This window comes from Buteo buteo, chromosome 7, assembly GCF_964188355.1.
Source record: "Buteo buteo chromosome 7, bButBut1.hap1.1, whole genome shotgun sequence".
Lineage (NCBI taxonomy): Eukaryota > Metazoa > Chordata > Aves > Accipitriformes > Accipitridae > Buteo > Buteo buteo.
In genome coordinates, this window is record NC_134177.1 from 46,243,850 (window position 1) to 46,257,461 (window position 13,612).

General features: G+C 43.9%; 1 protein-coding gene across 8 annotated transcripts in view; it reads right to left on the reverse strand.

The window, feature by feature from the left end:
• Positions 1-6,904: 6,904 nt before the first annotated feature.
• The window catches only part of NF1 (neurofibromin 1), a 102,988-nt gene continuing 96,280 nt past the window's right edge, over positions 6,905-13,612 (reverse strand). For 6 of the 8 annotated variants that reach the window (XM_075033036.1, XM_075033037.1, XM_075033040.1 and 3 more), the window contains 2 exons: positions 10,148-10,286; positions 6,905-8,249 (listed from right to left, as the gene is read on the reverse strand). In XM_075033036.1, the coding sequence (XP_074889137.1) occupies positions 8,144-8,249; positions 10,148-10,286 (245 nt within the window). In that variant the 3' untranslated portion in view covers positions 6,905-8,143. Of the gene's footprint in view, positions 8,250-8,862; positions 10,287-13,612 lie in introns of those variants that run through there. The other 2 variants (XM_075033041.1, XM_075033039.1) reach the window with 1 other exon arrangement.

Below are 13,612 nucleotides of genomic sequence, written 5' to 3' on the forward strand. Positions count from 1 at the left end.
TGGCTCTTTGCTCCTCTTTCCTCTGGTAGTCCTTAAAGGGCGCATCTGAGCACCCTCATCTACTCCAACTGCTCAGCCCTGTTTCCTGCTGGGATCACCAGGTTCATCTCGGCCCCGGAGCCAAAGCCCTCAGTTGTCTCCCAACACAGCCAGATGCTGCTGGCTTCCACCGTGCTGTTCAGACAAGTGAACAGAGGTGAATCTGTGCTTTATACAAAGTTTTAGACACGTGCTGAAAGTGCTTAGCTCATGACGAAACGTTAAGACAGTAAGCAAACGTATTAGCTAGCAGCTACAGCGATGCGGGATTGGAGATGCTGTCTGCCAAAGCTGAACCAGAATGAGGAATGAAAATCTGTGTTCTGGCAAGGTTACCGCTTAGCTGCAGTAGCACAAAGTTGGAATTGATGGAGACTTTTGTTTTCATTTTGTTGTTAAATAGGTGGGACGCTTCCCTCCAGAGCTTTTTGCATCCCTAAAGAAAATACGGTGTGTAGATGATTTCTGTGTCCCAAGGAATCTGAGGCTTTGGCGAGGGGAAACAGTAGAGAAGCGTGGCTTGTGTTTGCGGGCGCTGGAGCGCTCTTTGGGGCATAGGGGCTTGTTTGATAGTAGCTTTCAGGACAGCTCTGGGCAAGTTGCTTGGAGGAGACTGTGGGAAATAATAGTTGTAGTTATTCTAAGGAGCTTGGGAGTTTGCACAGCAGACTGGTATGAAAGAGGAAAAGGATACGGGGTGTGGCTGGAGCAATCTGAGAAGCAGCCGTGCCTTGGGAAAAGTTCTGCGCTGACCTTTATGGGGGATCATTGTTAATTTCTGTGTTAATAACACTGTAACACCCAGGTGGGGAGGAGTTTCGCCTCCACCGCTGGGTCTGTGTGGGAAGAGCCGTTTGGGAGTGGTGTATGTTCTCTCCAAATAATTCAGTTGCACAGAAAGGCATGGAGTCACCGGACGCAGCTTTTTCTCGGTGCTGCTTCTCCCTGTGCAGCCTGGCACTGCATTGGCTTCTGCTGCAAATCAGAGGCCACTGGGGTGGCCTGTGGGACACTGCTGTACCTGCACTTTCTCAGAATTTGGTTCTGTGTTGTGTGCAACGAAGAGGAAACTGTTTTTGGTTTGTCACTGGACCTGTCTTTGTGGTTACAGAGATGGCTCCGGATTTCCCAGTGGAACAACTTAGGCTGCTTTTTTTATCTTTTGGAAACTCAGGGGCAAAGTCAGAGGGAAGAAATAGGCCAGGGACAGATGGCTGATGCAAGCGTGCTTTGGGGCAAGAAAAGGTATCAGGGAGCAGCAGAGCAAGGAGAAGTGAGACCATAAACGAGTAATTCCTGGTGGCAACCAGTGGGAGCTGCAGCAGTGTAGGAAAGCATCAGTCTCCTTACAGCTGTGAAAGCCTGATCTTCCATTTCATCTAGGTGTAGTACATTACTCCAAAATTAGACTCCTTCCTTTTTCCAGTAACCAAGTCTTTAATTCTGCAGAGACTTTTCTGTTCCTAGGAGCTTGCCTGGCTGTAACCAGCATGCTCTACGCCATGTAGTGGTGCAGGAAATCTTCTGTTGTAAACACCTCAAGAGCGGGACACCAGGGTAGTTTTATTGGCCTAACTAACCAGGCTGGCTGGAGTTAAACTTGCTCAGTTGTTTATTTACACATGTATGCAGCAAGCGGTTAGTACATTAGAAAGCGTAAATGAGTAACTTAGAAAAATCACAGAATCGTGTTTGAGCAGGATTGTCTTTCCTAGATTGCTAATTTGTGTAAGTATTTTTCCATGAAAAGTTCCTGAGTTGCCTCCATCTTTTTGTTTAGAACAGTCAGAAATTAATATTAAATGTCTGCTTAAAGACTACCAGTTGCACCATGCATGAAGTGGAAAACATACAACAATGCTAAGACTTTGCCCTTTTAATGTCTTTAATTGGAAGATCTCAGAAGTTTGTCTGTTAGGAATTCCGCCAACTGACGGCCATCCTTGACTGTTATTGGGCAATTCAGGCGTTGAGGATGCCTGATTGCAAGATGTTAAGGATTTGTCCAAGGTCACAAGGACGGCCTGCGTCAGACACACATGGTGACCATGAACATTTTAAGCTCTTGGGACAAAACTGGTATCTTGCTCTGTGTGCAGCACATAGCGGAGCTCTTACAGCAGTCAAAGTCCATAAGCTTTGCTAGAGTGAAAAGAAAAATACATTCCATTGAGTAACAATAAAATTATACTGATGTCAAATAAACACTGCTAACAGAACGATTAACTGCTTCCGTGTCTGACAAGTCACGTTCTTCTTACAGAAGCAGTTCACATCTCTGAACTTTTCATGAGTGGGAAACAGCCTTCTAGACTGCTAGTTCAATTTTCATGATGATTTAAAAAAGCAAACAAATGTTGCCAGTAAGAAAAATGGGCACCATACAAAGTAAAAGGATTACTGAAACGAGAAAAGAACAGGTAAGGTATGTAAGCATCCTCGAGGCCCATTTATTCTTCTTTGTTGTAAATTACAGGTCTACCCATTAACATCTCAAACAGAACTGGAAAATTAAGGCCAACAGAACTTGTACTTGCTGAGTTGCTTTGCAGGGTATTTGATCCAGTCCTCAGAGTGCTACAGCAGGTTCCTTGTGCTCAGCACGAGCCTGGTTTCATCTGTCTGTAACTGCTCTCTTCCAGTGGGCCTGGTGGGAAGGAGAGCAGAGGAGAGTCCGCCCTGGAGAACAAGATCCAGTGCAGCCTTCGGAAGGACAGAGTACGCAGAGCTGGCGACGGCCTCCTCTCCCCTTTCCATGAGCATCTCTTCGCGTGAGTAATTTAACATACAGCAGGACTCAGAAGCACAGAGGCAGCCTTTGCTCTTTGATCCCTACTGCACGGAGACCTAGATGCTAAGTGTTTTGGGCAAACGTGGAGATTCCTTCCCTTGTTTTGTTGTGCTGCCTCAGCCACCCCAGCGGCCTCACTTGTGTTTGTACGGTGGGGCCTTTAAGCCTTTGTATGTTTTGCATTGCTCTGAACCAGCCTCTTCTTTGGCTCAGAGCCACTGTTTTTGTGCTGTCTCTGGCCCACGTTTGGTCACGCCTGTTTGTAGATGGTTGGGTGGGTCTCTCTCACACTACACAGAACTTTTCATTGCACCCTCTTTGAATGTGCTACCACTGCGAGGAGAGCTGAAAGCCTCCTCTTCTACTTGCCTGATGCTGCACTGAATGCACTCCAAGCCATTCGGAAATGAGCATGGCGGTCTCACAGTGAGCTCCAGGAGGGGTAGGGGGCAGTTAGTAAAGGGAAAGGGAATCACCGAGAAGGGAGAAAAAACCCCCATGGCTGATATTGCACGGAGCTGGGGAGTACAGCCAGCAAGCGGAGGAACTTTATAGAAAGCAAATAAGGGCAAAGGGAATGGAGCCCAGAAGAGGTGAGGCAGAGGCACCCGCTGCCCAAACGCCTGGCATCTTACATTGTAAATGTAAGTAGCCTCAGGAAGCAGAGTTGATAAGCTAGAGCCTGGAAAACTCGCTCACAGTGAGGCCTGTCCCTGATCCACCTCTTCTGGAAAAAAAAAAGTAAAATACAATTTAATAGTTCAGTGGGATTTTCTTGAACATGTAGTTAGTTGCTCATCACTATTTATAGCACTATCGTTTGAATAGCCCTAAAGATGCAGTCATCAGACTTTTTTTCATTACTGCTTTGAAGAACAAACCCATACTTGTTTTAACAAGTCACATCACGGGAGATGTTATTCTACACTCTCCACCCACACAACCCTGGGATTTATTTTCATTTGAGAGCTTGTTAAACATAGCAGCACTCAGCTGAAAAAAACAATGTTCCAAGACACAAAGGATTCACAGCTATAAATCATGAACGTTGGTAGTGGGAAAGGACCATTGCTGCTTTGACATGAATGGTCAGTAGCACTCTCCATCGCTGCAAGAGGTTGGCTTTAGTTTTTAGTTCTGTGACACTGAGTGACTAATTGCATTACATCTGTTTAGGGGTCATGTGTTCTCTGTCCACCTTTCCTGGACAGATGGGCCTGAGGATAGAAAAATAAAAGCATTTGACAATGGCTGAAGTGACCAACTTGCAATAGAATTCAATCCTGTGGTAGGACACGAGGGACCAGATTTCACCCCATCTCATGCACGTGGGCGTTTGTGTCCCCGTAGCAGCAGTTAACCCATGCCAGCTCGTGGTCACTCACCCTCACAGATGGCTCCGCACCATTCTGGGGTCAGCCAGCTGCAGCAAAGAAGAGGGCACCCTTGTCTCTCCCCAGCCTTGCAGCAGCTCACTGCAGCAGACAGCTCAGCCATTTCCCTTAGCACCTGATGCATTTTCTTAAGCCAGCTGCTCACAGCCTGAGATGAAGCTAATCCTAGCAGTGATGCTGACATTCAGAGGTATCGAATTCATCATAAGATTTACATCACAAGTTTAGTATGAAACTTCTGGGATATCTAAAATATGAGTATTGTGAGGAGTTGTTATTCCAAGTCAGAGGTATTTAGAAGTATTTATGCCAGTCAGAGAGACAGTTTAATATTTAGGAATTAGCCACTCACATTATGGGTCAGTCTCACAGCCCATGAATAACAACTTCCTTTCTCTCCCTCCTTGTATGGTTTTGCCCTACTTAACTCTAGAACAGAATTTATATCCCCACAAGAAAGTTCTGGATTTTTACTTTGCTTATTTTTTTCCTTTGTAAAATATTTTAGCAGCACCAGCATCAGCTGGGCAGGGATTTTGAAGCTATTTCCTAAGACAGAACTGCTTGCTCCAAGGGTGCAATTTTTCCCCTAAATATAGCTTTTCCAAGTGCATAAAGATGCAACTAAAATAAAATTCTTTCTTCTTTCATTCCTTCACTGTGGCTACAGTGTATTTTGTGATGTCAAGTAGCAGGGAAGCTCAGCTGTCCAGAAGAGGAACTTCAGAAATGTTTTTAGCAGCAGTGATCTAGTATGTGTTGTTCAGGAAACATCTCCTGTATGGCTCCCCACTCTACAGTCAGTGCTGCTACTTCTGATTTAGGATTAACGAACGTTTCCTCTAAGGTAAAGAAAATGTGCTCCTGCAATTTAACAGTTCAGAAGCTGCGGCTCTTCCATTCATGCAAGCCCTGCTGGCAACAGGAGTGCGGCAGCGAGGCACCAGGTCCCTGTGCCCGCACCGCTGCCTGCCTGTTTTCAACTGAGCAGGCCGCATGGTATGTTTAGTATGCAGGAACAATAAGATGTCTCAGAAGAAGTCAATGCAGTCACGCTTTAATGTGTTTTTACATCCTTTTACGATTCACAAAGCCAGAATATAAGTACTTATACATTTTTAATAGGAAAGTAATATATTCCCCTAAAAGAAAAATAGATTTGATTAATCATTTGTCATAAAAGTTGCCTGACAGTTGAAACTTCAAGCTTCTAAGCTAGAAAAGCTCAAATAGACAAATTATACTGAAATGTTCTTTAAAGACCAAGCAGCTGTTTTATTAAAATATTAAATTTACATTTTAAAAAGAAATATTCTGATTTATTATTCAATTATGATAATCTTGAAGTGACATGAAATTCATGACAATGGGCTTTATTCTGTCCAAATTCTGTCCTCAGTTATCCATGGGCAATCAGTTTTGCCAGTATTTAGAACTGTGCAAGATCACACACACAGAGAAGCACCATTCTGGAAAGACAAATCCGAGACACTGGGTTTCAACTTGATTCTTATTTTTCCCAGAAAAAGTGGGTTTTCAGGTCTGGGACTAGGGCTGCATCCAGCGCCTGCTGCGATGAGGCCCTCGGTTCAGACCCAAAGAACCCATCCAAATCTCACCGTCACAAGAAACAGAAAAAGGATTTCAGAATACACCAACTGCGTCCCGCAGCACAAGGGAATGACCTTCGAACAACTTGAGGCAGGTTGAATTTACATTTTACTTCAAAAAAAAAAAAAGGGAGGGGGGAAGTACATACATGAGGGGAAAATGGGGTGAACAACAATTATCTGAAACCAGGTTTCTACCATTTTTACCTACAGTTACCAACTGCATTTGAATCAGCAGGGCTCTTGCCAGCTGTCGCACACTTGCTTACAGTATGAACAGGATTGTGGATCAAGGAAACATTTTCAAAGTTGAGGCCCAAATGGAAATAGTAAGATGTCATACACAGTGTAAGTTTATAGTACACAGCATTTTTTTTTTTTAAATGACGTAACGCAACAGCAGGAAGGAGTAGTAGTAGTAGTAGTTAACAGTTACTAACACTAGAATAATCAAATTTGTATGTTATACATATACAGCAACTAACTGCTTTACAAAAAAAGCAAAATAATACAATATATTGTCACATGTATTTACAGTGTAGTAAATATACTTTTCTGTCAAATTTTACACAAAAACTATTTACAGGTGAATATACTGCATTAAAAAAAAATTGTGGGACCAACACTAAAAGTGACTTTCTGTGGTAAGTTTGTTGCATAACAATAAGACGTGCTTCATTACATTTGAAAAAAATTAACCTTAGAATGAAACCGAAAAAGCCCTAAAACCTACAACCCAGTTAGGAATAGAGCACTGGAACGCTCCCAGGTGCTCAGTCCACAATACTTATTTGAAACGTTTCCTGTTCTTGGAAACCTCATGCACATTAAAGCAGAAACATTGGCATAATTAACAGGTAGGTTATGCACTATTCAAATACTACTGAGTTATCTTTAAGTCAGGGAAAATACAAACACAAACAAAATGTTAATCATCTTTACAGTACTTAACTGTAGTTAGTGCGAAATGGGTAACGTGTTCTAAAACAGGGGTGTCAAACATACAATCCCCATGATGTCTTTACATGGTCCACGTGTTAAGATCAGATTTTTCTGAATCTAAGTTTTCATTTCAAAGTACACAGACTCCACAGCTGCAGAACCAGCCTTCAAGAAGCGACTCGAGCAGCCGACGCAGCAGTGACTGCCCGGTGGTCTGCAGGCTGCCTGAAACAGCGACTCGAAGGTGGGAACTCTCTTAGATCGGTCTCCCACTCGTTAGATCAGGTTTCAAGCCCACATCGTCACCAGCAACCACCTGCTGATCACTAGGAGCGTAAATGGAGTAACAGGATGAGGAGAGAACGGAAGCAGGCTGGACTGGGAACCGAGAGCAGTGCTCACGGGAACAAAACGGAGCAGGATGGAGAATATTCAAAACAGGGAACAAGAACAAATAAGGGAGGGTGCGAGAAAGAACACAACAAGGCAAAACAACAGCCACGGCTGTTAGAGGGTGCAGGCGAAGTGATGAATGTGACAGTAAGGCACTGAACAACTAACTAATTACTAATAGAAGTTTAATCATTCAAGAAAGGCCGTGTTTTCCCCCTTGATCTAAGCGCAAGCTTCCCAACTGCTGGTACTGGGAGAGAACGTTCCTGTGTATCAGGGCGCCTGTGATCCTGAATTAAACCTTGGCCATTGACTGTAATTACACCCAAATTCAGCCCCCATTACCTAACATGTTTGACACCCCTGCTCTAAGAAAGTTCAGGTCCTCTCACTGAACCATGCAGTGAAAACATTAAATGACTCCCCCTCCTTCCAGGAAATAGAATAAATTAAATTTTGTTGACTGACTTTATGAAGATATCAGTTTTTTTCAGCTGGGACTGAGAGCCCAGAGTAATTCTAGTTCTCACATGAAAGGTAATTTTAGTCACTGTCCATTTTGATTCCACATCATATGTATTTCAAAGACTGCATTAATTCTAATTTAGGGACGCTTTTTTTCTATAGGCAATGCAAAATGTTGACAGAGTTGCTCTCAAACGCACCCAGTCCAAGCAAAACGGATTTGGTAGTTCATCTGGAATTACTATTTCTGTTTAAAGAAAATCTGCTCGTAGGAGAAACAACTGACAGCAAGTTACCTTTACAAGAGATTCTTTTTCCCTCCTACCTACGAATCTTCAGGCTTCTACAATTCATTGTCTTCAGCAAAACGGAAAGGGCTGGAATTCGCTTGATTCAGTACAACCAAGTGCAAACTGGCAGTGACGCTGAAGGTGGCTCTCGGCAATCTGATGCATGAGATGAGAACGGGTTTTAATCAGTGACTCCCGAAGTTTTACATGCATAGCAGCTTAGGACGTGGCACGAGTCACTGCTCCATTCCCACATTCAGTTCTAGCCTCACGATCCCTTTCATAGTCCTGTATCAGTTCAGCAACCACATTTCTACTGCAGCTCCTACGCCACCAAGAATAAAAAAATTTGGTTAATTGCACGAGTCTTTGTATTTTCCAACGCGTCTATTTCAAGACTGCTAATTCTAAGTTTTCCTCTTGTTTTGGCAAACTATTTGCATATTAAGTTTGTGTTCATAGTTTTTCCAGGACTGTAAACAAATTAAAGAAATTAAATTGTTATTTTATGAATCAATACAATAAAGGTATTTTTATTTACATAAATGTTACATTGTTACTGTGTGGATACATGTGAATAATGTGCTATATCAATAAAATCTGAACACTTAATTGTACCATTCTCTAATAATTTAGCTGTGGAGTTTGATTTACTGAAAGCCACTAACAAGATTGCACTAGAGGATTTTACTTTATATAGTGGATATGCTTTTTTGTCCTTTAAAGCCACTTGTAGATTGTTAATTTCTAACACACAACAGGGATCTGAAACTGGGAAGTTTAACTGTTCTTCAGCAGGAGATATACGTAGCCCTCCAGTGAGCACCCAGGTGACAGGCCCTTCTGTCAGAATTTCTGCTCGCCTCCGAGATCAAACGCTCTGCACGTTTTCAGTCCGTGCAGGCAGCGTCTGCAGCACCCAGCGCTGCACCTGTACATGTCATCAACATAGCAGCATGTTATCACAGTCGTCCATCGCTGATACACGACTGTAGCTGACAAGTCTTTCACAGTGACAGCAGTTTCAGTTTTGTGTAACCCCCAAGTACGAACCCTCACCAACTAAAACCCCTTGAAAGTTCTGCAAGACAGGTTTGACTGCAGACGTCTGTACTGATACCAGGAATTGCACTGCAAACATTCAAACGTAACCTGGATTTGACACAGTGTCAGTTATTTTTAAATTCATGTACCTTAAGCAAACATTGCTGTTTTTATATCACTGCTTGGGCAGCACAAAAGCAGCTTCGCCAAACACAATCTCCCAGAGCTGGAAGTTAATTCATTAAATTTTTCCCTCCATACCCCACTGGTTATTCTGCCAGGAATTTCTCGAAGGTGCGTGTTGTTGGGAAGGGCAGAACTAAAGCAAATGCTAAATGGAAGAAAGAAGCAATAAATTTTCAACACTGCTACAATGACAGCGTAAGAGTCAGTTCTCGATGATTTTCTTTCCACTATTCAACCTTTTTTAGTGCAGTTAAAGTACAGAAAAAAGAAAAAGAAAAAAAAAAGTCTGCTTTGGAAAAAAGCCAGTTTCTCCAGTCTGGTCCATATACAGTCCAAGTATGTGAAGCTACGGTCTGGGGAATGAAAGAGGCTCATGCAGCCTCCTTGTCCTCTCAAATTTATTGCTAATTACTAGAAATTTAACCTAATCAACCACTTCTGGTTAAGCTCATTGTACTGCGGCTATCCTAAGTTTCTTTTAAGTATGGTAAAAAAAAGTCCACAGCTAAAAATCTTACAGGTTTGAATTAAAACCAGGATTATAGTAACTGCCCCTGGCTCATAAAGCCACTACCTTGAAAAGTGTGCAAACAGGATTAAGGATTAACACTTTCCTTTAGAGAAGAAACAAACAAGGCAGGTAACAGAAGCAAGGTAGAGCTGTCTATGGGAAATGGCTTTCGTATTTGGACAAGATACGGTTCTGCAGTGTTAAAGAACTCCACACCTCCTCCGGCTGCAAAGTCCGTCAGGATCTCTATGAGCGGTTCTGAAACACTGGCTTAAATCAAAAACAGAAGGAAAGAAATGAAGGCATTAAAATTCAGGCAATGTTTCAAGAGTTGATCATCTGGCAACACGGCTGACGGGATGGGAACTTTCAAAATTAAGTGCAGCATCACAACCGGCGGAGGGCCCTTTGCGCAGGGCCCGCGTGTGTCAGTCAGTTTCCAAAATTAAAAAAAAAATAAAAAAAAATTAAGAAATAATCACACAATCTTTTTGATGCTGTGACGTTTGAAACTGCCAGCGCTTCGCTGCTTTTGCACTTGGCTGGCGGAGCCGTGGCGCATCCTCCCGCTGTTGGAGTGTCCGGCGGTGGGCGAGAGCTCCACGTTCTCCTTGTCGATCCCTGGGGAAACACAAGGACCGAGGTTACCCCTCGATGCTTTTGGCCACCCTGTAAATTAACGCTTTAAAGGCCGGCTCTCCCCGCGGACGGACAGACAGACAGACGGACAGGCCGGCAGCGACACCCGACGGGAGAGACCCGCCCGCCGGCCGCCAGGGGGCGCCCTCCTCCTGCTGGGGGCGGGGCCTCGGCCGCGCTGGGGGCGGGGCCCCGCCGCACTGATGGCAACCCCAAGCGGCGGCAGCGCTGCCCGCCTGGGAAAGCGCTGCAGGACCCGGTCACGGCGTGGTTTTTTGTTTGTTTGTTGTTTGGTTTTTTTTTTTATAATAAAGTGTTATTTGTGGTGGCTTCACCCCGGCAGGCAGGCAAGCACCGCAGACAGCCCCCCTCGCTCGTCCCCCTCCACCCCAAGTGGGACAGGAAAGGAACAGTAAAAGCCAGAAAACTCGGGCGTCCCCATTCACGTAACAAGAAAAAAATCTAGGTAAGCGAGGGATTTGTGGAAGACAGACAGACAGCAAAGCAAAACCGGTGATGCGGAGGCAATCGCTCAGCACCCACCCGCCACGGGTGGACCGGTGCCCACCCAGGTCCCGGGCAGAAGACGGCCAACCTCCTCCCACCGCCCCCTTCCCAGTTTTATGGCCGAGCCGCACGCCGACTGGCACGGAAGAGCTCTCTGGGCATCCCACCCGGCTGGGTCCCCTCCAGCCCACTGCCCACCGCCGTCTATTCTCCAGCACCGTTCGGTCACAAATCCAGAACGCAGCCCCACGCCAGCTGCCGTGAAGGAAATCGCCTCTAGCCCAGCCACGCCCAGAATGCTATTTTCGCCAGACGTAACACAATCTTGCTGTCCATGATGTCTCAACAACCGGCCCGATACAGCTATTTCATTGCAGTACTGTAGCATGAAAAATAACTTTTTCAGGATCAGATGTATGACCCCGTGTTCAACGAGAGCCCGGACTTTGACCAGATAAAACACCTCCACGTGCTGAAGTGCGATGCCTGATCTACACACTCACCTACACACAGCTTGTCACATTTCAACATGACTCGTTCAAATAATCTTCTTCTCCCCCCTTAAAGCTGCAGACTGAATTTGCTGTTAGTTTAATCTGTCTCCAACAATAAAAGACAAAATCCTGTGGCCTATGGGCACTGGCAGATCTGTTTCAATCTACGCTGCTCTCTTACAACATGGAAATAGATGGGTCTAAGAACTGTTCACTGAGTTCACCCGGTCAGCTCTTCAAACAGGAACAGGAATTTTATTTAACAGGGAAAATAGGACACAAACGTTCACATGGCAGATCAAGGTTCCCCTACATCCTCAGAGCATCCGTACCAGCATCTGTACCCACTGAAAACACTAAAGTCTTCCAGGCCACAAGACCTTTTCTGGCTCTAGTTTTGCGAGGACTGAGCGAATGAAAGAGTTTGACTCAAGTTTCTTCCGGCTTTTGTGCTCTCTAGGAGGAAGAACTGACAGTCAAATCTATGGGCTTCTTCCAGCCAAAATCAATGACTGCTATTAAATAGGGGAACGGCGGAGTGAGGAAGGTTCATTTCTGAACCTGCAGAATTCTGCTGCAATGGCAGAGGCTGGTTCTTGCTACCAGAGAAGATTCATGTGTATTCAAGTGCCTACAATTCCCCTCAATGCTGAATCTCGGCTCACAAATAAAGATCAGTAAAAGTACATAATGTACAAATCAATGTTGGAGGACGCTGTCTCATTGCCAGGAGAAATGAAAGGCTTAGCTGACTTATTCTGCATACAGCAGAAATAGAACTGATGCAGGGATTCACTTGAAGAGTTAAGTGTCAAAGTGTAGACACCAATTATAATGATTTAAACCCTGACAAACAGAGTAAAAAAAAAAAGAATCAACAATTAACTTTTAACAAGGACAAGTAAAGAAACACTTTTCTAAGCAGGGTATTAACAGGAAACACACGCAGAACAGGTGAGTCTGGAAATCCTTACAAGAGCTGCTATTGCCTAAGTTCAGCTCCTCCAAAGCCAGGAGAAGGCTTACAGAGTACAAGACGAGGATGAAACCAGACAGGCTTTATACCCAAGAGCATATACTTTTCTGAGAAGCTTTGGATGTTCTTTGCAGGACAAGGTAAATCTGTTATGTTTTGCTAAAAGAATCACACCAAACAAACCTTGAAAATGAACTGCTTTAGTGTAAACTTCATGCTGACATGATGACAACACATGAGAGCCTTGGGTTATGAGCTGTTACTCTTAACAGCTTTGGACACAGTAACTTGAAGATACAAAACCTGAGACTTCTGCTTAATGCAGACATGCTTCCAATCAATTACTACTTTTACGCTGATGCTACCATGAGTTAATCATTCCTGTAGCAATATCTTAGTGTAGCTGTCACATTATTTCTGCAATAAAATGAGTACGTTTGATGTGCGTTTAGCAACACTCTCACCACTTATAGTACATGTGCAGCATTGGAATGAATAGCAGGAAGGGCGTTTTTATGCGAGAGGCTAGAAGTACAATCAGCAGCAAAAATTAGGATGTCTGACTGTATAAAAAGGTTAGAATAAAATCCTATTACTATAAATGACATCTCCCACGGTTATGTCTCCTTCCTATAAGAAACTGATTCTCACTGGCATTAGCAAGAATAAAGAATACACTCCATATTACACGCACACTTAGGGACAATTTCAGAACTCCAGCCAGAGGCTGGCTGCAGGCTACATCATCCTTCCTCTCCTTGTGTGGGTGTGAGCTTACAAAAACCACAAACTACAACGAGAATAGGAAGCAACCCACGGGTGTGAGCAAAAAAACCCTCTTCTGCAGCTTTTTTCTTACTTCTCCATACAGAAGCAGAAATCAAACGCTGTTGAGTACCCATTTTATTGAGCTCTATCTGCTGCAGTTTAGTCCAAAGACTTGTGTCTGTTTTCCGGTGGTGTGTAATTGCAGTTAAAGCTGACATCAGTGAATCTAAAGAGCTCACATGAAATAGTTCCTCATTTTAGCTTAATACCTGCAACAGAGTAATTTCACACATGAAGCCATCCGCTACTCTATTACCAAATTTATCTTATTCTTAAGGATGTGATTGACTTTCTTTGCCTGATCTATCATCAGATATCAATTAGCATCACACAAGAAATGCAACAGCTTAGCACTTAGACTGAAGCCATTCCCGTGTCAAAAGGATCAGTAAACTACTTCTCATGCCACAAGCCCAATCCTAAAGCAGATCAAGCAGTATTTCGTGCAAATATGATGAAAGTAGAATGTACCTTGATGAGGAAGCTGCATGAAAACTGCAGAT